This window comes from Quercus lobata, chromosome 10 (genome assembly GCF_001633185.2).
Source record: "Quercus lobata isolate SW786 chromosome 10, ValleyOak3.0 Primary Assembly, whole genome shotgun sequence".
Lineage (NCBI taxonomy): Eukaryota > Viridiplantae > Streptophyta > Magnoliopsida > Fagales > Fagaceae > Quercus > Quercus lobata.
This window is the reverse complement of record NC_044913.1, coordinates 59,321,109-59,344,131: the sequence shown is the minus strand read 5'-3', so window position 1 is coordinate 59,344,131 and position 23,023 is coordinate 59,321,109. Positions and strand designations below refer to the sequence as shown.

The 23,023-nt window shown below is 34.7% G+C and overlaps 2 protein-coding genes across 4 annotated transcripts; one reads left to right on the top strand and one right to left on the bottom strand.

Moving 5' to 3' along the window:
* Positions 1-1,300: 1,300 nt before the first annotated feature.
* Positions 1,301-11,779, top strand: LOC115963727 (mitogen-activated protein kinase homolog D5). The gene is made up of 6 exons (XM_031082861.1): positions 1,301-1,672; positions 1,766-1,895; positions 4,801-4,938; positions 5,961-6,293; positions 9,541-9,721; positions 11,245-11,779. Exons 1-6 carry the CDS (start codon positions 1,404-1,406, stop codon positions 11,415-11,417), a joined length of 1,224 nt encoding a protein of 407 aa, XP_030938721.1. The 5' UTR covers positions 1,301-1,403; the 3' UTR covers positions 11,418-11,779.
* An 835-nt stretch (positions 11,780-12,614) lies between these two features.
* LOC115963731 (protein FAM133-like) lies at positions 12,615-20,588 on the bottom strand. 3 transcript variants are annotated; one of them, XM_031082865.1, is made up of 5 exons: positions 20,251-20,588; positions 19,056-19,163; positions 14,510-14,651; positions 14,362-14,411; positions 12,615-13,142 (listed from the first exon to the last, which is right to left on the bottom strand). In XM_031082865.1, exons 1-5 carry the CDS (start codon positions 20,335-20,337, stop codon positions 12,921-12,923), a joined length of 609 nt encoding a protein of 202 aa, XP_030938725.1. In that variant the 5' UTR covers positions 20,338-20,588; the 3' UTR covers positions 12,615-12,920. The 3 variants fall into 3 exon arrangements, with proteins under 3 accessions (XP_030938725.1, XP_030938726.1, XP_030938727.1); XM_031082866.1 differs by having other exon boundaries at positions 19,056-19,157; XM_031082867.1 differs by lacking the exon at positions 19,056-19,163.
* Positions 20,589-23,023: the final 2,435 nt, after the last annotated feature.

Sequence of the window (23,023 nt, the reverse complement as noted above, 5' to 3'; positions counted from 1 at the left end):
ATTATACAATATACTGATGTTAGATTTTAAATGTACTCCAATTTCATATCAAGTGCCTTTCTAGATATACTGTCAATTACATTTACATGCAAATTCATGCATCTAAAATTATAAGAATATAAACTTGGGCTAAATTTAAATTTATTATACTTCTATATAATACTATAAATGTGTTTAGTTCCTTACTTATTATATAGAAACATTATAAATATAATTGTGGTTATTTGTAATTGCACATTTTGTATATGCACTAATTTTAATTAGTCATCAACTAATTACAAGTTTATCATCCCTCTTGAGTCATTTTATGTTCATATTAACCTTCAGATTAAACAAATAATTAATTTGTCAATTAAAATACCTAATTAGTCATTGAATTTTTATTCCGTGCACTAAAAAGTACATCCTTCTCTTGGAGTTGAGCCAATGGGTCTTTAATACTTCATTAATTATAATTAATTCTTTTAATAATCAATTATAATTACTCATTTATTATTATGACTTGTCTTAAATTATTTAAAATTAATCATGTGCTTTAATTCACATACATGATCTTATAAATCACTAAGTAATGGATTAAAGAAGGTTCCTCCAACTTGATTTGGAGAAACACTTTATCTAAAATAAAAGTAAATTGTAATTTTCTAAAGAAAAAAAAAAAGTTGTTGAATTTTCTATTATCAAAAAAATTTCAGTTTTTCATTTTCAAAAAATTATTTTTTGAGTTACACACGTACACTTACACATCTCCAAACCCCTTTTTTTTTTATTATGAAAACAACAAAAATAATTGTTGTTTTGAATATTGGAAACAGAATTAAATTGAATCAATCAGAAAACAACAAAAACAAAAACAAACTCACAGTTGTTGTAAAAACAGAATTTGATTAAATACAATATATTAGTTAGATTAAATTAGTTTTTTTTTTTATTATGAAAACAACAAAAATAATTGTTGTTTTGAATATTGGAAACAGAATTAAATTGAATCAATCAGAAAACAACAAAAACAAAAACAAACTCACAGTTGTTGTAAAAACAGAATTTGATTAAATACAATATATTAGTTAGATTAAATTAGTTTTTTTTTTTTTTGGGTATTTTACTAAAAAATCCCAAAAAAACAAAAAAACACGTCACACATTGCATTCGCTCTCATATATCAACAAACTTAACCAACCCAAAAAGGAGAAAACATACCATACATTCACTCACACACAAACACAAACACAACAACAATAACAACAATCATTTCATTTCATTTTCTTTTATACTTTATATTGGTTTTGTTTTTTTTTTGCTACTTTACAACAAATTTACGAGTAGAAAGAAAGAAGAGCTTTTGAAAGAGAGAGAGAGAAGAAAAACGACAATCATTATCATAATCAATCAGATCAGAAAAAATGGACGGCGGAGGAGCAGTGGACGGTGGCGGTGGTGTGCCAGCTCATCCTGGCGGAGGAGACGCCGTGATGACGGAGGCTCAGCCGGAGTCTCAGAACTCGATGATGCCGATGTCGGCGACGGCGACGACGACGGAGAACATATCGGCGACGTTGAGTCACGGAGGGAGGTTTATTCAGTACAATATCTTCGGTAACATCTTCGAAGTCACCGCCAAGTATAAGCCTCCCATTCTGCCGATCGGCAAAGGCGCTTACGGCATCGTTTGGTCTCTATTTCTCTATCTCTTTGTTGGATTTCTTCAATTTCGTTTTTTTTGTTTTTTTTTTTGTTTTTCTGAATCGGAGAATTTTTGGTTCAGCTCGGCCTTGAATTCGGAGACGAATGAGCACGTGGCGTTGAAGAAGATTGCGAATGCGTTCGATAACAAGATCGATGCGAAGAGGACTCTACGTGAGATCAAGCTGCTTCGTCATATGGATCATGAAAATGTAAAACTCTTTCTCTCTCTCTCTTAATTCTTCTTCGATTTAATGCTTAATTTGGTTTAGTGGTTATTGATTACTTAGCTAAAACTGAAAAAAAAAAAAAAAAAAAAAAAAAAAAAAAAAAAAAAAAAAAAAAAAGCTAATTAGGTATACTAGTGTGTTATGAAGTGTATTTAATTAATGGTAATGGTGAATGAGAATTGACAAATTGTTTCAAAAAAAAAAAAAAAAAAAAAAAAAAAAAAAAAAAAAAAGCTAATTAGGTATACTAGTGTTTTATGAAGTGTATTTAATTAATGGTAATGGTGAATGAGAATTGACAAATTTTTTCAATTTATTGCTTAATTGGTTTAGTAATTAGTAATTATTTCGTTTTTAATAGAAATTTGATTGTTTTATGTCACTTAGCAAAAACTGGAAAAAAAAAAACAGTGAATTGGGAATAATAGTGTACTTAAAGGTGTTTTGTTGTGTTGCCTATTTAATTCAAGTTGTTAAATGAGGAATTTAGTAATGTATTGAAATTATGATAATATCGCCTTTTTCTGGTATAAATTCAAAATAAGTGCCGATTTTGCTAAAAAATTCAGTCTTTTGTATTTTCTTGATCTCTTCTAGTGTTTTAGGAAATGAATGATAATAGAAAGCACAGTCTTTAAATTAAGCCGAGACTGATTCATAATTTTTTTTTTTTTTTTTTAATTTTGATAAGTAAATAACTTCATTGAAAAATAGGTGAGAAAAAACAAGGTATAAATCATGCAAAGAAGTAAAAGTAGGTACTCCCGAAGCAGTTGCCCACTCAAACGAAGTCTGAAAGAACAATAGCTTCAAATGGTGAATCGATCTTTCATTCCCTTCAAAAGTATGTGTATTACTTTCTCCTCATATACCCCACATTAGGCAATAAGGGATCATACTCCAAATCACCGTAGTTCTGTGTCTATTAAACTTGCCTGGCCAACTAGCTAAAAGCTTCATAACACCACGTGGCATGACCCAATGGGCCCAAATAATGAGCACACCATATTCCATAACTCTTGAGCTATAGGGCCATGTATGAGTAAGTGATCAATAGTCTCCCCATTCTGCTTACGCATACAACGCCAATCCACCACAACCACTTGCTGCCTCCGAAAATTATCAACAGTCAAAATTTACCCCAACAGTGCAGTCCAAATGAAACTTACCTCTATAGGCATTTTCAGTTTCCACAATGGCTTCCATGGAGAAAATAACGGATTAGTGGGTTTTAGTGCCCAGTAATAACTGATTAGCATTGCATATTATGGTGTCTGGCATTTTAGGAAGCTTGTGATCATCGTGGTGTAGTTCCCAATCTTTGCTTAGCTGAATAGATCTCATTATCAATTTTCTTAACTGTACACCATTTTAAGTTGCTACAATTATACAAATACCTGACCAATGCAATAATGCAATGATTACACTTATCTTTGGCAATTCAGCACTAAATTAGATTTCTTAATATGATCTTGAGGGGTCCTTGAACAAGGTTTGATGTTTAAGGGTTTAGGTAATGAAAAGATTAGATCTTTAATATGTTTTATGGCTGCTTAGTACTACAACAGCAAATAAAATGAGAAATAAAGAAAGTTTTTTTTTGATGATGTGGAACTTCACCGAGGCAAGGCCCTTAGGACCTACCACAGGGGAGTAAACCACGGATCCATGTATCAAGTAATCCAGGTGAACTCTTACGGTCTGTTTGGAACGGAGGGGTCGAACCTAGAATGTCTTAGTCTATAGCTCATCCCAAGCCTCCAACCACTAGCCTACAAGCTGACAGCAAGAAATAAATAAAGATAAATGCTAGGTAATCACATTTAGGTTTTCCTAAGCAATTGTGCTTAAGTAAAAGAAGATAATCACATGAAGTTTGAAACAATATGCTGGAATTTTAATAAAATTAATCTCGCTATCAATGTTATTGACTACAATAAAGCCTTTGAACCATTTTAGGCTATTGCTAAATCCTTCTAGGACTAGGACTCTAAATAAACTACTTTAGACTTATCAAAATAACAAAGAAAACAATAGTTAAGAATTTTTAAACCAATAGGAATTTGACTCGAGATACAAAATAAGATTCATGGACCTTTGGTACAGAAAAGGACAGTCCATTTCAGAAAATCCAGATGTTACCAAATTGCCCTTATAAAGAAACATAATTGGACCAGCTAAAGTAAAGAAACTTAAGACTTATAAAAAATAATAATAATAACTAAAGTAGCTTATGAAAGGTGGCAAGGAGGCCCTGCACCTCAATTTGACCACACTTCTTGAATATTTTTGTTTTTAATCTTGTTTTTCCTCAAAGTCCTCTTTACTACCTGCATCATGTACACCATTTTATGTTCCTACACTTATACAAACAGCTGGCTACTAAATTAAGTATGATCTTTACCAATTTAGGATGAGTGTTGCATACAAAATACAATTTTATAATTCATTAGGTGTACTTTGGGTACTTTTATTTGGTTGTGAGATAGTAGCAATTATTAGATAGCATATCCTAATCTTATTTTTTTGGCCATAGTATAATATGAGGTCCATTATATTTTTTTGTCTTACCTATGTCAATGAGCTCTAGATCAGATTACATCTCTCCTATAATTATAGTTGGAGGATGAGACCCATTGGATTCATGTGTAAGTTACCAATAAAAAAATGTTTACTTTTCTTTCCTATGTATAAATCATCACAAGTTTATGATCTTGTGGTAGGCATGCTGTTTAGATGTTATTTCGGTCATGTTTATTTATTCTTTTCATTGGTATAAGAATCTCCTCTAACCCTATGTTTATTTATTCTTTTTGTGGTGGGCATCCTGTTTAGCAATAATTAGTGTATTCCCATTCAATTAATATTGCTTTCATTTGTCATGCAGGTTGTTGCAATCAGAGATATAATACCACCACCACAGAGGGAGGCATTTAATGATGTTTATATTGCATATGAGCTAATGGACACTGACCTGCACCAAATTATTCGTTCCAATCAAGCTTTGTCAGAGGAGCATTGTCAGGTTCAATTCTAAGCATTTTGGGTATATTTTGTTTCCCTTTATGATAGCACCACTTTGTTGCATCAGCAAAGACCTCATATGATTTGAGTCTTTGACTTCTGACAGTCCTTATTAGAATCAACAACTATACAAAAGGCAAAAAACTATCAACAGGACAAAGTTTGACATCACAGCTGTCTGGTATTAACTGCATTAAATTGGTTTTTAATTTGCTCATCTGGGGTCATGCTTCAAGCCGAATGAGAGGCACCATGTCTTTTCTTACTTCCCTTAATGTCTACATCACGTTCACCTGCATTTCTTTTACCTGTTCAGTTAAAAATTGAACGATATTTTTCCATTTTGGTGCTGTCATTTTCCTTTATTAAATGTGTCATCCTTGCACACGAACTGAAAATCTGATGAATGCAAAACCAAAGTGGCACCATCATTTATAACCTTCTTGAAGTTGTTTATCGCTGAATCTGTTCAGCTTGCTGGTGAAAACTTTAAAGAATCAAAGCATGGCCTATGGGGACCTGAATGTTCACTTTTAAATCATTTCTTGGCATCTTAGTTAAGCTATATAGAAATTGTTACCTGGAGAACATCAATACCAGAACTTTGTTGGAAAATGCCTTATACAAAAACAAGCATTGGAGGGGTTAAAACTTTTCATCTTGAGTTGGGTTTGAAAAAATTGTACAATAACTTCTTTTGTATGATTGAATCCAAATGGTACTAAAGCAATCAAAGTAGCTTGGAGATTTGTAGCACTTGTTTTAGTTAGGTGTTATCCTTATAGAGACGGTTGTTTAGAATGCTGTGGAGCCATATGTCTTTCCTTGCAATGTGACTTGGCAATGTGATGATCTGTAGCCTGTACCTGGTTCTCTCTCTCTCTCTCTCTCTCTCTTCCCCCCCCTCCCCCCCAAAAAAATCGTCAATTATGGCTTTGGCTTGTTCAACTGTAAATGTTCAGAAGTCACTGTATCTGTCAGCCTCAGATTAAAATAACTAATGCTTTTCAATGTTTTATGCAGTATTTCCTGTATCAGATCCTCCGTGGATTGAAATACATACATTCTGCAAATGTTCTGCACAGGGACTTAAAGCCCAGCAATCTTCTTTTAAATGCTAATTGTGACTTGAAAATATGTGATTTTGGACTAGCTCGTGTCACCTCTGAAACTGATTTCATGACGGAATATGTTGTTACAAGATGGTACCGTGCACCAGAGCTTTTATTGAACTCTTCAGATTACACTGCAGCTATTGATGTGTGGTCAGTTGGTTGTATTTTCATGGAATTGATGGATAGGAAACCTCTGTTTCCTGGAAGAGATCATGTGCACCAGCTACGTTTGCTTATGGAGGTAATCTTATCTTCCATCTTTATATTGTTATATTGTTAGTTTCTGGAAAAGCAGGATCTTCCTATTACAAGTTCTCTTATATTTATTGCTTTTGCCTGCATATTCTCCTTATTCCATCTTCTTAAAAGTTGATATAAATTTTATCCTTTTTGCTTAATCTTGAGCTTTTTACATTATCAGGTGACATTGAGGTTGTACTTTTAGGTTCATTGAACAGTATTATTTAAATGGCATTCTTCCACCTCACCTTTATTGAACTGCATACCATCTCAAGTACATTTAATCATGAATGAGATATTTACATTTTTAAGTGGACCATTTTAAAAAAAAATTCAATATTCATGCTCCTGCAAATAAATAAAAAACGTCAATGCATCAGTCTTTAATCACTATAAATTTCATTCTCCTTTGATGGGAGAAGGGTTAGGGATCCATAAGCTAAACGCTTTTAATCCTCTAGGTTTATGGTTATGCAGACTAGAGAGGAATGATGCAGCCATGGAGTGTTTTTTTTTTTTTTTTTTGGAAACAAGTTCATTGGATTTTTTTTTTTTTTTTGTAATAAGTTTTATTGATATCAAAAAAGGAGCACCCTAGTACACATGGAGTGTACAAGGGGTCAACAACTCAAGTACAAAAATTACAAGAATCAAGGAAATCAAAAAAGAAGAAGGGAATGATTGGTTTTGCATGGCAACCAACCAATCCAATAAAGTTCTAAAGAAAAATAACTTGAGGTCTGGTATGGATCTCTCAATATCCTCAAAACACCTACTATTTCTCTCCCTCCAAAGACACCACATTAAGCAATGGGGTACAATTATCCAAATAAAACCATTTCAATGACAACCAAATCTGCCTTGCCAACACTCTAAGAGCCCCAAAACAGATTGTGGCATAACCAAGCTTACTCCAAATAAACCCAAAACCATAGCCCACAGATCCATAGCAACCGAACAATGAAGGAAGAGATGCTCAACTAATTCACCATTACACTTGCACATGTAACACCAATCCAATATCCAAACCTTCCTTTTTCGTAAATTGTCAATTGTCAAGCATTTCCCTAAAGCAGCAGTCCAAACAAAGAAGGCTACTCGAGAAGGAATCTTCTGTTTCCAAATGCTTTTCCAAGGAAAACAAAAGTCAGTAAAGCCCACTAAAATTCTATTATAATCATTAACCTTAAACCCCTTATCTCTACTAGGTTTCCAACACATCTTATCCTCACCAAACCCCCTTATTGAAGAACCATATATGGTATCCAAGAAGCCTGACATAGCCTTTAATTTCCGAGCATGCACACCCCTAAAGAAACCAACATCCCAAACAAGGACGCTATTGGTGTACTTCATAAGCGCAACCACACTAGCCTCCTTATCCTTGCAAAATCTAAATAACTCAAGATAACTGACTGCAAGGGATGTCTCACCACACCAACGGTCTTGCCAAAACTTCACCCTAGACCCGTCACCAATATCATACAGAATATGGCGTGAAAAAGAAGGCCATCCCCGACTGATATTTTTCCATAAACCAACACCATATGGACCATTAATAGATCTGGTACACCAGCCACCCCCCCCCCCCCCCCACCAAATACACATCCATATTTCACCTCTATCACTTGCCTCCAAAGGGCATCCTTCTCAATCCCAAATCTCCATAGCCACTTCCCAAGCAAAGGTTCATTAAAGAGTCTTACCTTATCCCTAAGCCACCCAAAGAAATGGGGGAACAAACAGTAGCCCATTTAACCAGATGAAATTTAGGTTCTCACTAATGCCACCCCATAAGAAATTCCGCTAAAGTTTCTCAATTTAGTTAGCCACAGCAGTAGGTATAGGAAAAAGAGATAGAAAATAAGTGGGTAAGTTAGATAAGAGTGCTTTTGATTAAAGTGACTCTACCTCCCTTGGCTAAGTACAAACGTTTCCATCCCGCTAATCTCCTGTCCATCTTCTCTAGAATCGGGTTCCATATTGTCTTATCCTTGAATTTTCATTGGAAGATTAATTTATTACTACTTCACAAGTTCGTCTATTCAAGACTTATTTTATGGGGCCCATGTGTGGCCTCCAATTGAAGTAAAAGTCATGTGGTTTTAAAGGTCTAGTTATTTATTTTAGGGTTAAAACAGATTTAATGGTTTTTATTTAACAAGTTATAATAGTTTGTCCTATGCTAAGACATCAACTTTGGCAGTGCTCTCTCTATCTCAAATATGGTGAAGCCTTTCTTGGGGGGGGGGGGGGGGGGGAGATAGTATGGAGGGTGGTTAGAGATTATATGGAGTTAGTCTTTCGAAAGCCATTGAGAAGGATGGGATACTCTTTCACATTTTGTAAAATTCTCTGTGGGAGACAGCCTATGAATTTGATTATGGCATGATCTGTGGTGTGGAAAACTTTGTCTGAAAGATGATTTTCTTTAATTATTTTGGATTGGAACCGGTAAGAATGCCTCAGCTGCCTTGTATTTGAGTGATTAACGTAGATAGAATACTCAATTTACCTGGTTACCTCAGGATTGGGAATTGGATTGTGGAGATTTTCTTTGATTTGTTATAATTTGATCTCCTTAGTAGATTAGAGGAGGTTCAAATAATGTGGAAACCTGTCAAGGCTGAAACATTTGGAGTATGGCCTTACTATGAAGCTCTGAGGGGTGCTATAGGGGTTTGCTTTCCTTGGAGGCGTATCTGGGATGCAAAGGTACCCCATCGCATGGGCACAGCCTTAGACAAAATTTTAACTGTGGAAGATCTTAGGAAATGTAACATGTTGACTGTTGAATGGTGCTGCATGCCCAAGAATAGTGGGGAATGAATGGAACATCTTCTGCTGCATTGCATGGTAGTGGTAACTAGGGGTATTTGATCTTTTGCGTGGACTCTATTTACAGTTTCATGGTTAATGCCAAGAAGTGGCACAAATGTTAAGCTTTTGGAGAGGAAGTTTTCAGAAGCATGGAAATTCTAAAGCTTGGAATGCGGGAACTTTCTGCATCTTGTGGACAATTTGACAAGAGTGAAATAGTAGGATGATGAAGTTGGAACAGCCAACCCATAAGATCAAACAATCTTTTAAAGATATTTTTATAATTGAGTGATGGTGGTAGGACATTTTCCTTTTCTGTTTTAAAATGTGGATACTCAAGTTTAAAATTGTAATCCTTGTAATGCTGTTGTACTCGTTGCTTTTTATCAAATAAAAAGTATTTTATTTATTCAAATAAAATCTTGCAGCTTATTGGCACCCCAACAGAGGCTGACTTGGGATTCTTGAATGAAAATGCTAAAAGATACATTCGGCAACTTCCTCTTTACCGTCGGCAGTCCTTAACTGAAAAGTTTCCACATGTCCATCCTGCAGCCATTGATCTTGTTGAAAAGATGTTAACATTTGATCCCAGACAGAGGATTACCGGTGAGTTTATGCTTCCTACTGTTCTGTGCATAACAATACAAGTATGAACTCATATTATCTAAGCCCTACTCTCAACTAAGCTTTGCAGTACAGTAGTAATTTAATTGTAAAATTTATACCACATGTTTTGCAGTTTTATATATAAATGGATCTGTTTCAGTGTTATGCATTTTTGGTCTGGCATAACTTGTTTTTGTCACGTATCTTGTGTGCGTGTGTACTACTACATATGTTCATGGATTTGGTCAATATATTGAAAAAATGAAATTGATATTTTTTGACATATTCCTTTAGTATGCCATTCTGTTGTGCATTTGATATACGACATTTGTTTAAATTTATGGATTGGCTTGACCTACCCTCATACTTGGTTTTGGGTAGGGTGTTCTTTAGCTTTTTGCCAAATTTTTGGTTTAATATTTCAAAGTTGTTATATTGTTGTTACATGTGAAAGTGCTACAATGTAGACAAACATGTATAATGTATTGCATATTTGATATATTAACTGCAGTCTCAATTTTATATATCTTCCAGTTTGGAAAGAATCAAGGTACTAGCCTTCTCCTCTTTAGGGGGAGGTGAACCTTTTTACTTCTTATATGAGAGCAAAAAACCAGAACTAACTCACAGAGTTTATTTATGTGTTGTGCACTAAGTGCATATATATAGGATATCTACCTTAGACCAATGGTGCTGATATTAGAAGAATCAAGGCATATGATGATATTGGGTGAAAGGTGCAAGTAAAAAACATGTTTGGCAGCACGTATGTCTATTTTCAGCATCTCTAAGGATTTATTTTTCTCAGGAATGCCCACTTTAATTTCCATTTGTTGCCTATGTTCCTTAATACTGTGGTAGGTAACACTAGGAGATATTTAAGGACATATCAAAAGTAATTTGTGACATCGAGACCTCTTATTGTAACCCTGCACTTGAAAAAAACTCCCTTTTCCCCTTTAAAAATCTTAGTGAGGGTGCTGAAACTAAGACACAGGTTCAATTTCTGAATCCAAGCTCAACCTTGGTGATTTTGTACAACCCTGGTGCTGTTATCTTGCCATTCAAAATGCTAGATTGACTACCTAAACTCTATAATTCATATAAAAAGATAACTTGTTCTTTTGCCCTTGTTTTTGTCTTAAAAAGGCTTCTCACATAAATTTTCCATGAAAACCAAGGTGTCTAATGCATCAAGTATATGCATACTCTCCTTCACAGCATTTGAATCCCACACACTATGAGGTGGGGGAATGCATAAAATAATTTTTGCGTGAGAACCTCGTCCGTTGTGTCCATGAACAATACAGAATTGCATTTTCATCAGGCCACATTTAGTGTTAAATTTGGAAGTCAATTCATGAATTTTTTTTTTATTTTTTTTTGCTTCTGATATATTACTTTTCTAATGATTAATAGTGAAGTTACTTAATTCATAATTTTTTGTGGTTATTTCTGTAACAATACCATGTCTATGTTTAAGCATTTATTGAAAACTGACATATGATTTTGCACTTGAACAGTTGAAAACGCGTTGGCTCACCCCTATCTAACATCTCTGCATGACATCAGTGATGAGCCTGTGTGCATGACTCCCTTCAGCTTTGATTTTGAGCAGCATGCACTGACTGAGGAACAAATGAAGGAGCTGATCTACCGAGAGGCCCTTGCATTTAACCCCGAGTATCTGCACTAACAAGCTGTGCTTTATTGGATCAGTGTTGTCTCTGTGCTTTATACCCTCGCTGATTGATTTCTTCATGTATATATATGTTCCATTCCAAACTGGGTGGATCTGGAATTGATTGGTTTATGGGCAGAATTAAGGGACTGGAACTAGTGTAATGGTGTTTGTGTCGGCTGTTTTGCTGTTATTTTTTCTATTTATTTTTATTTTTATTTAAGCCAACATCTGATGAACAGATCTCTCTCTCTCTTAAAAGTACGTGCACATTTGTAGTTTCAGATTTGAGAGTAGAAAACAAATTAAAAAAACAATTTCCGATCCTTTGTACTATTTCTTCCACAAATTCTGATCATGGTTTGATTCTTGGTTTATATTTTGGAATAAATTAGTAGAAACCGTTCCAGTAATGGCCTGATCAATGATTTTTATATGATGAATTGTGGTCTTTGTTCTCAAATTTTCCGGGAGAAAAAGGCCATTAGTAATTGCCATGTTCAAGGGGTATGGCACCCGTGATTGAACAAACGTACATTTATCTTTGAAATCTGTGTGTGTATATTTTGGCAGTGTGAAAGTCTAGGCAAGCAAATTTTGTAAAATTTTAGCTACAACTCTAATGTGGTTAACTATATGCAAAAAGTCAATATAAAAGTAATTGTTCTCAACTCACAATCGACTACTTCAATAAGTTGTGACAAATAATATGGTCCTAGAAGAATTGTTCAATAGTAGATGCTACTGAAGTGAATTTGTACCATAACCTTCGCTTTGATGCTCATCCTCAGCATACCTTCGCTTCCAATGCTTCTCTTCTTTTCTTTTTCGAGTGGGAACTTTCATTTACTTAATTAAAATAAATATTACTACTAGATATAGCGCATGAGTGGAGGTTTGGCACAATTCTTGTACAAATAAGATTATAAATCCCAATCAAGAGTCAATATATATTGCGTGCAAGATGTACAACCATACCTTTAAATATAACTGGATAAGCTCCCGCACCAACTCCTGTGAAAATTTATTAGCAGCAACTAAAGACTATGGTTTTATGCTAAAATTGGAGTGATGTTATCAATCACAGCATCTGGAAAATGCATTGATAATGGATGGTTTGAGGCTGTTCATGAATTGTCCATAAAACCGGATCCGAAAAGACACCAAGCAACTAGTTCTAAGTATAACCAATTTTGAATAATTCAGGGGGGCTGGGGGAAACCATGATTGCATGAGTAATGACTTCAATTTTCCTGCTCAAAGTTCTATAAAATTCTTACATGAACTCGTATAATACAGTTCATTACACACGATAGGATACATTCTACCAGACTAGAACATAAAATTGAACTTTAGAAAAAGAAATGGCAATCCAAATATCATCTCAAAGAGCTCACAGTTGAGAAAGGGAAGAAACGATGCAATCCATATTTGCTAAGAGCTAATTAAGAAAGAACGAATTCATCTCCTATAGTAGCAAGAGAATTTTTATAAGTACAGAATAATATCTTCAACATGTTAGCTCTTTACACTCTCAAAGAATCTTGAAAGTGGCACAGGGCCATCAGCCTCGTCATCGTCACTGCTACAGTGCTTGGATCTTGACCTGTGCTTCTTTTCCTTCTTAGTTCTCTTAGACCTGGATTTAGATCTTCTTGATTCTCTATCCTCTTCATCACTACTAGAAGAATCTGAAGACGAACTTGAGGAGCTAGACTCAGAAGATCTCCTCCTTGAATGCTGCAGGGACAAATGAGGGTGGGTTTAGAAATTGAGTCAGAAACAACAGCAACAATTGAGTTGCACGGCTATGATCAAGTAATTTGGAGACATGACACGTATTAAATGGTCGTGTATAAATTTGAATAGCTAACTTTTGGATTCCACCAAATCTTCACGTAACTTTAAAAATCAAATTCTGGTTTTAACTTGTATCAACTCCATGCAAAGTTTACAAGGGATTGGAGCCACTACACAATTCAAAAAATAAATTTTTGAACTATGATTGCAACCCAAAAAAAAAAAAAAAAACTATTTTGTAACAATAAATAAAATATTAATATTGATGGCGTTTTCAATCCTGGTTTTAACTTTCATCAACTCTATGCAAGTTTACAAGTGATTGAAGCCACTACACAATTCACAAAATAAAAGCTTTGAGCTATGATTGCTACAGAAGTTTCTATTATTTTTTACCAATAAATAAAAGATTAATATTGATGGCATGCCAACAGAAAACAAAAATGTTTATACCTTAGGAATTGGGCAACGGGGAAGCAACCCAGAGACAGAGCATTAAAGCACCAAAAAATGAACAGGAAAGGGAAATGAAAATACATACGGCCACCACTGCCCCTGGCCTACTACAAATTCTGCAGTTCCCTTCAATGTAAAATGAAATGCTCCCTTCCTCTCCAACAGACAGGATGAGCAAAGGGAAGTGGGGGATTTCAATTTTACAGCCACCAGATACAGCATATGCATCTAATTTCCAATGGAGGAACTCATGCATATGCCAAAAGCACGTCATAGCAGACTTCAGTATAATAGAAAGTTATAAATGGACAAGCAAGATTACAGTTAAATTTTCAAGCATGACTATAAAACTAATTCCTTTACATCAGATTTGAGGAAACACAAAGAAAGTATCAGTCTTAAAATTTCTAAAGGAGAGAGAGGGGGGGGGGGGGGGGGGGGGGGAAGCTTGCTTCAGAAGCTCACTTCCTACATGACTCACAGTATGACTGGTCCAATGGGTGCCCCATGATCACTAGACATTGAAAATGGTTCCCTCACTATGGTAACATAAGGTGATGATCACCCTATGTGCTCAAATTTTATGGGAGGAAGGTCAAGTAACATCGAATTTTGCATCTAATCATGTAATGTAAGCAGATGCTATTCTAGAATGTATAAAGTGTCAAATCTGAGTAATAACAATTTAGGAAATTGTAGGAACCTTTCTCTTTCTGCTGCTGCTGCGTTTCTTTAAATCTTTGTCCTTCTTATCTGCAAAGATAGATATTGCCTTCAGGAAGAAGAAAAGATACTAGACAACACAAGACAGGGAAAACCTTTTTTTATTTTTAACACTTTACTGCACATACCTTTTTTGTGACTAGATTTACTACTGGAGTGGTTCTTTCCCTGGGCAAGCTTACGTGCCCTTTCAGCATCCAGTTGAGCTCTGTACTCTCTCATCATTCTATCTGTATCAGCTTCCATTTCCCCCTTTTTCAATTCATCTTCCTAGTACATCTCATACATATTTCATAAGTGAGAATAGTAAAAATAAATAAAGAAACCAACAATAGAAAAATTTGCAAGCATAGAGGAGGCATGCATGCATAGAGTGAAATAATGCATGAACATGATAAGGTACTGAGCATTGTATATAACAAAAAACAATACACAAGGAAGTTTAACTATTACAACCAGACTATAGATCATTTTCAAGTACTCAGGAAAGCAGCCTTGCGATTAAAAAGCATTCAACAGCCCTCAAATGACCATTTAGTTCTCTGCAACAAAATGCTCCAAATTAAACATGAATCAGCCTCCCAAATTAAAATAGGAAATTCACAAATTTTGGATAATCTATAACATAGACTTTAAGTGCAATCTCTTCATTAATCTCATCATCCATGCCCTTAGTTTAGGAACAAAATTCTTTCTCGTACTCTTGTAAACAAATTTGCAAAGAAATGTTTTCTTTTAAACCCTGCCCGAGCCACTTTTAAACTATGGCTTTAACTCAATGCTTCTATGCACAACATTTTTTTTTTTTTTAGTTAATGTGATTTTTATTTTTAAGTTTAGCATAGAATTTGTAGTTTCTATATAATTTAGAGGAAGCATGCAAAGTGCAATGTTCATAATAAGAAAACCAATTCTGGCAATGAGCCCTAGTTCAAATGGAACCTCCACCCCTTGTAAGAGCAAGGTGGAGGGTGAGGTCATGGACTAAAATCCACCAAGTGATTGGGTAACTTACCAATAATATATATATATATATATATATATATATATAAGTACTTCCCCTCTTTGTTGGACCTCCAGCAAGGACACAGTAGTGAGTTCTTTACTGGTGTTGCCCCAAAAAAACAATTCTTCATTCTCATTGGAGAAAGACTCTCCAACAGCAAGGTTTTACACAGCCAACACATTGCAGCTTATTGATACTAATGGATATATCACATCATCCATGTTTGCCTGAACATTGTTATGAGTAATATTGTTTAAGTTGTAAATGCCATTGGGTAATTCGGTATGGTAGGTCAACCTATAAATATTACATGTGTATTACGGTCAATTAGCTTTTTAACCCTAAGTATAATAATACCATTATTGTTAACATGGTATCAAAGACCTCGATGTATGCCATGAAAAAGCCACCGTGCATAGTCAACCACCTAGACAGCCCATTCAACCATAGCCGACCATCATCAATCGGCACTGATCATCATCAGACCTGAGATAAACCCTGCCATCAAACCCACCATCAGCAAATGCTCTCACAATCGACTTCTTGTGGAACTTCCAACCCTTGGACTAACTCTCAAACTCGAGTCTATGGTTCACAGCAACAGATCTAGTCACTAGACCCCGACATCGATTCAGGGAGACAACCGCTGTTGTCCCATGCTTATCTCGTTGCCTTGCCATTGCCCAATTGTTTCTCAATTGACCTTGTCGTTGTTCATATCTGTCATTGTTACGGGTTGGATCCCTTATGATTGACTGGAATGGTTCCATGCTGACCTTCTCTTCCTTTCTGCTTTAATGCTGTTATCCAGTAGCCAGTGTTTCTGTATGTTGGTTTCTCGTTTTCTTGATTCAGTTGCTCTGGTTATGGAGTTGCGAGTTGCTAAGTTGTTTGTGAAGTTTGGGTTATGGAGTTGCAGGCTGTTGATTAAGTTGGTGAAGTTTGGTTTTCTGTGTATGTTTCTCTAATAATTTTTTATCAGGAAAACCCAAAAAAAAATAAAATAATTAATAATAATAATAATTGGGCCCCGATTCACAGTGTTCTCCTTAATTGCTTTCAATGACTTCAATCAAATTAAATAATAACAATTATACTCAATGGGCGCAGTCAATAGAAGTCTTCTTGTTAGTTAAAAAGAAATTATAGTACTTGGTGTCATATCCCAAATACAATTGGAGAGTTAATGATGCCCAAATTTATAGCTTTTTGTGGAACAGTATGGAAACCCAAATTAGTAGTACACTAATCTTCTCTCAAGTCATTTATCTTATCTTATGAAAGAAATATCAAAGTTATACTCCATTTTCAAATTTTCTTTATGGAAATAAAAGACTCAGCTTGATGTTTCAAATTGCATTTTTTAATCAGATAATGCCCATGAATTGTTTCATACATCATGGAATCAATCTTTTTATAATCATGGCATAATTCAACAGTCATCCAGTCCACGTACTTGACAAAATAATTGCTTAACATGGCATAAGTTAAGACATCTGTTGAAAGTTACTCGTGCACTTTTGCTCCAAATGAATGTTCCAAAACCATATTGCAGTGGTGTGCTTACTGCTTGTTACCTTATTAAGTAATAAACTGTATGCCCTCCACAGTTTTGGGTGGTCAAATACCTCATGTTATCTTATCTCTTGATACATCCATGTTCCATTTACTCCTAAAATCTTTGGATGTGTTTGCTATGCTCATGCTTTAGGTCCATGGTGTGATAAGTTGGGTCCCAAGTCTATTAAGTGTGTGACTGTGTTCTCCTAACTGTCATACTTTGAAAGGATACAAATGTTATTCCCCGACTCTTCAACATCAGTTTATTAAGCCAATATCACAATCTTTTGAGTATATTTCCTATTTTTCTCCTCCTTCCTTTCCTATAAATAACCTTTTTGTTTGCCTTCCTCAATTGATCCCTTTTATTCTACCAACCACTACTTCAGGGAAACCTTTTCAGGTAGAGTCATCGGCAACCACCCTCTGCTGAACCTTTCCATGTCTGCAAATTCATCTCCAACTCATCCTCAACTTGTCTTTGATGTTGGTTCTCCTATCAAGCCACTGTCTCCCCCAGGGTGCCACTTGATTTCAATTCTGTGCCTATTGCATTGCGCAAAGGTAAGCGCAGTTATACTTTTCACCCAATATCTAGCTTTGTGTCATATGAACACTTGTCTCTGTATCTCAGTGCTTTCACTACCTCTATTTCCTATGTGGTTGTTCCTGAGTCTATCCAGGAAACCCTTTCTCAAGGGGTGTTGTATCATGGGGTTAAACCTTAAATAGTACATGCATATTAGGGTTAATTAAATTTATAACTCTAAATTTTATGATGCAATTACTGTTGGCAAACATGATATTTGTCTTTGTACTTTTGAAACTCATCTAAACATCCAAAAACTCCACAGTAAACACAACGAGATAGCCTTCCAAATTTCAAAACTAATATTCTTTCCAAAGTGTCCTATTCAATAAGCTAGTAAGGCAATCACAGACCTTGGCATAACCCACATCACCCCAAAAAAACTCAAACACCATAATTCTCTACCAAACTCAAAACGTAAGAACATATGGTCCACCGACTCACTACAAGCCCTTCGCATGCAACACCAATCAGCAATTATGATTCCCTATTTCCTCAAATTATGTATTGTTGTTAGAATCTTGTCCTTTGCAGCTGTCAAAACAAAAGATGCCACTCATGGAGGAGCTCTAGCCTGCTATATACACCTCCAAGGAATTTACATTCAACATCTTTCCTGAAGGCCATCTATAAGGTTAACACAAAAGCCTCAAATCTTTGGGAAAAAAACACACCAAATCAGCTTATCTTCCCCTCAAGTTTACTTTGGCAACATATGAACCATCCAAAAATACCTCCATTGATTCTATTTCCCAATCCTAAATGCCCCAAATAAATGAAGGGTCACTGTATGCCTCCCCTCAAACAATCACAGTAGCATCTTTGTTCCTGGCTATCTGAAATAATTCCATGAACCTGTTAATCAGTATCCTCTCCACACCAAAAATGGATTTTTAAGCCATCGCCAACCTCATCGAAGAAATCCAGAGAAACTGGACCATTAATTTCTAACGTTCTAACATAGGCTTACTCCATAGGGAGCCCTGCCAACCATCAAGCACCACCCCCCTAAGAGTTCCCATAAATTTTTTTTCTATTTTCCTCCAAAGAAAATTGCTCTCCACTACATACCACCATAGTCACGTAAAACTTTGTTCAAAAATTTTTTCCTTGTCAAAGACAACTTGGTTCAAAATTAATGAAAGCAAGGTTTCAAATAATTAAATAAACTTATTTTATAAATTCTTGGGCATATATTTGCACATAAATAAGAAATGAGTTTTCTTCTTATGCATATCCATGCATTTCATTTGCTCATATGATATCAAACCCCATTTGCATTCCTTTTATGAAAGTAAAAGTGTAATATAACCAAAAAAAAACTACCTTGACACAAATAAACCACCAAAAAAAAAAAACACCTTAAATTCACCATTATGAATACTTATTCTTGTGAAATCAGATTATTTACACAATTATGACACGTCTATGGGAGATGATTGCATGAAGGTACTGAAGAAACAGATGAAGAAAACTCTCATAAACTTGCAATAAAGTTTAGCTATGTCCAACAGATTACCTTTTGCTTCTTTTTATACTCTTCCCAGGTGATCGTGTGAGAAGTTTTAAGGCTGGCCAAACGAGCAGCATGCCACTCTGGTGAATGAAATGAACCATCCACCTGCGACTGTCCTCATCAGTTACAGAACAGGAAAAGAAAACATCCAACAAGCAACTATTATACTGGATTATTTTATCAAATTTTTATAATATATATATAAACAAACCTTGCTTAAGATCTCACTATGGTTTAATCATGAAAGAGAGCAATAAAAAGAGAGCAATAAAAATCAAGTTCTAAGATTCAGGTAATGTCCTACAAAGTGACATAGTTCTGCATTAGCAAGAAGCTCTTCCTCAAAAAGGGGCATTAGTTTGATGGAGAGATTGGATTCAGTGGTGCTCATCAGAAAATCTTTTCTTGGTTATACATGGGTGACAATCAATTCAAGAAATCTAGAGGCCTGAGGAAGAATGACCACTATTTCGGTAGTGACAATTCACAAAGTCATTGTTGGTGTGGACACTGTTACTCTAAATAATGATCACTGAAATATGCCAATAAGATGCAAACAGGGATGCAGCAGGCACCCCTACATTTAGTGCGCGTGCATGCACGCGCGCACATCTATATAAAAGACATTACAAGGGCAGGGTAGCTACTTCATAAATAGAATCAACCTATGCTAATATTCATCACCAATGAACTACAATCTACAGGTGAAAATCCTAGTCATTGCAACAGTCAAATTCTAGTCCTAAAGTTTTTATCTTTAAAAAAAGACAACATTGATCCAAGAAGTCAAACAAACATTTTGATTTCTATCAAATAAAATTGAACCATGGATATCTCATTAACTCATCACAATTCAAAACAACCTTAAAAAACATATCTTTTGCATGAAATACTCACACACCTCACTCAATACTTGGTCACCAATCAAAACCACAGATTTATTTTAACAAATACTTAACAACTAACTCATCACAATTCGAATCACAAACCTAAAAGACACATCTCTGGCAGGAAAATTTTCACACAATACTGTTAATTTCATTAAACATGAGCTTAAATATTAGAACCAGACATCAATTTAATAAACACTATACAAGCAACTACAAGCATGAAATTCAAGTATTTAACATTTTTAAAACCAAAATTAACATAAAAGGATTAGAATTAAGAATGAGAAATAGTATGAAAGGGTACAAACCATGCCATCTTCAACCTCATCAGGCCCAGCAGAGCTAGAGCCCAGCCTGGCTCTCTGCATAGCTTTGTAAGCTTGATTTTTACCCATTTTGAGAAACACCCAGATGATAAAACCAAGCAAAAAAATCAAAAAGAGAAAGATAACCCACCAAGAAGAAAGGAAGAGAAAATATGGGAAAATATTTGATTAAAGCATTAACGGTCAGAAACCCATGTAGAGGGAGAGAAAATATAGGGTGTGTGAGGGATTAGAGTTTAGAATGGAAGAGAGAAAAAGGTTTTTTGGGTTGAGAAGGTTTTGATTTGTGTTTCAAAGGGATACAAAGCCAAAGGTTTGAGGCTGTGACGCATAGGATTGATTGTTTGGGTTGGGTGAGATCATGAGCACGTGGGTTCAAGCATGTTGGTGACGTGGCAGGTTTTGATTTGTTTAAAGAAAGACAAAGTCAAAATGAGATTAATTTTATAAACTTATTATAATTATATTATTATCTACACCCTTCTACAGATTGTGGATATTTTTTTTTTAATGTGACATACAGATTGGGTTAATTAAATGAGCAATGCTACCAACACATTTTTCTTTTTCTTTTTTTTTTTTTTACTATCTTTTGGATAACTTTTTACCTTAACAAGCTGCGATAACTTTTTACTTTAACAAGTTGCGAGCATCATATTATTTTCACAAAATTTGTTAATTTGATAAATGGTGACATGAATAATATAATTTTCACGTTAGTTTACTATTGATACTACTTTCATAATGCAACAATTAAATTATATCATGTCAACCTCACAAACTTTAGATTAATTTAAACAAGTAATATGATTTGATCCCAAAATAAAGGTAAAAGTTTGGGATCTGCTTATTTTACTGAAACTAAAAATTTTTTGCTAAAAATATTGTAGATAAAGGTAAAAGTTAACTGAAATAATAAAGTAAGACCTCAAAAAGTGCACTGAAACCCATAAATAGTAACAAAAATAAGCTGAATAGTAAAATAAGTTGTCAAAAATAATCTTTGCCAAACAGACACTTTGGGAACAGCTTATTTAGCTGAAACTGAAAACTTTTTGTTGAAAATACTGTAGATAAAACTAAAATAGTATAGTGAGACTCATAAATAGTACCAAAAAATGCAATGAGACACATGAATAGTAATAAAAGTAAGCTGAATAGTAAAAAAAACTAGCTTTTTAAGCCAATGTCAAATGCACACTAATCTATACATGTACAAATGCTAAATAATCTCACACTTAATGTGCGTTTGACATGAATCATTTTTACTAACTTATTTTACTATTCAGCTTATTTTTGCTACTATTTATGAGTCTTTATATACTTTTTGGTACTATTCGTGGGTCACACAATACTATTTCAACTAACTTTTACCTTTATCTACAGTACTTTCAGTAAAAAGTTTTCAGTTTCAACAAAATAAACGAATCCTAAACGGTCACTAAATTAAGCTTTATATATAATTATATATAACAAATGCAAGTCAATGTTTGTGTCCAATGAGGAGGAAGAGGATGAAAAAAACTATAAACACTCGATGTTTGTGTCTCTAATAACATTGCCATTTTTTTGTTATGGACCAAGATGCATGTCATCATATCAAAGAATTGGGATGCTTAAAGTTGGGATATTGTTGGAGTGAGAAAAGAAAAGGTAATCACAATCATGATGAAGAGGTGCTGAAAGGTCTCTAGCCTCACCATTATTTGAAAAGCTTAAGAATCAAAAACAATGAAGGAAAGAAATTCTCATCATGGATTTTGACAAGTCGTGATGCTAGGGATGGTTTGTTATGATAATTTGATTGAGAATCAAATTTAAGGATTGTAACAAATAAGAGGTCCTTCCCACTCTCAGGCTTCTACCATGTCTTAGGGTTTTGGAAATAAGTAGAATAGGGAATGTAAGATTGTTGGAAGCTATGAAGGCAACAGCAACAACATATGTGATTAACTAGCTAGTGCTCCATGCCATTTCTCTTCTCTTAAGAATTTAAAGATTAAAGAAATTAAAAGCACAACATTCAAAAATATTAGCAGCAAGCTCACCACCCTTACATCCCTTAATATATTTTTTATTATAGAACATTCATGTAAAATTGTGATGATATGGTGTTCATCTCACCAGATGAGGATAATATGACCCTTTTGCATCTCTCTCCGTATAAAATGATGTATGAAATTGAGTTGTTTTCTAGATGCACTACACACCTTTCTTATTGTTGAGAATTTTCATGTAATTGATTGTCCTAATATGACATCCTTTCCAAGTATGCCTGGAGGTTTCGAGTCCCATTTTCAACGCTTGGAGATAAAATGGGGCAATATTAAAATTCTATTGACTGGGCTACAATCATGTACGACTATAGAATATATCAAATGTCTCAATCTGATATCACTTCTAAATTTAAGAGAATTAAGTTCTCTTATTTATTTAAAAATTAAAATTTGTGAAAAGTTGAGAGTTTCTGTCCGAGGGGTTTCTAAATGCTTGAAGACATTGAAGATTGGTAGGTTTTGTGCCTAGTCTCATCAATTTCTCTTCCATTTAACCCTCGCACAGGTCTCTTCAAAGTTTAAGTCTTCAATCTGATATATCTGTCCACAACACAAGTCATGTGATGTCTCACTAAATTAGTGCCCAAATTAGAGAAAAGATGTGCAAAGTCTTAGAAATACTACGGACTATTGATTGCCCCAAATTAGAGAAAAGATATCGCATGCTATTGTGTTCCACTTGTGGAAAAATCAATTAA

What these genes read in the sequence shown, in the direction of transcription:
- LOC115963731 (XM_031082865.1), bottom strand. Translation starts at nt 20,337, where the DNA reads ATGGGTAAAAATCAAGCTTACAAAGCTATGCAGAGAGCCAGGCTGGGC. An exon ending in TAAATCTAGTCACAAAAAAG is followed by an intron (nt 14,412 to 14,509) that starts GTATGTGCAGTA and finishes CTATCTTTGCAG; the next exon opens with ATAAGAAGGACAAAGATTTA. An exon ending in GCAGCAGCAGAAAGAGAAAG is followed by an intron (nt 13,143 to 14,361) that starts GTTCCTACAATT and finishes TTGTCCCTGCAG; the next exon opens with CATTCAAGGAGGAGATCTTC.
- LOC115963727 (XM_031082861.1), top strand. Translation starts at nt 1,404, where the DNA reads ATGGACGGCGGAGGAGCAGTGGACGGTGGCGGTGGTGTGCCAGCTCAT. An exon ending in TGTCAGAGGAGCATTGTCAG is followed by an intron (nt 4,939 to 5,960) that starts GTTCAATTCTAA and finishes TGTTTTATGCAG; the next exon opens with TATTTCCTGTATCAGATCCT. An exon ending in TCCCAGACAGAGGATTACCG is followed by an intron (nt 9,722 to 11,244) that starts GTGAGTTTATGC and finishes GCACTTGAACAG; the next exon opens with TTGAAAACGCGTTGGCTCAC.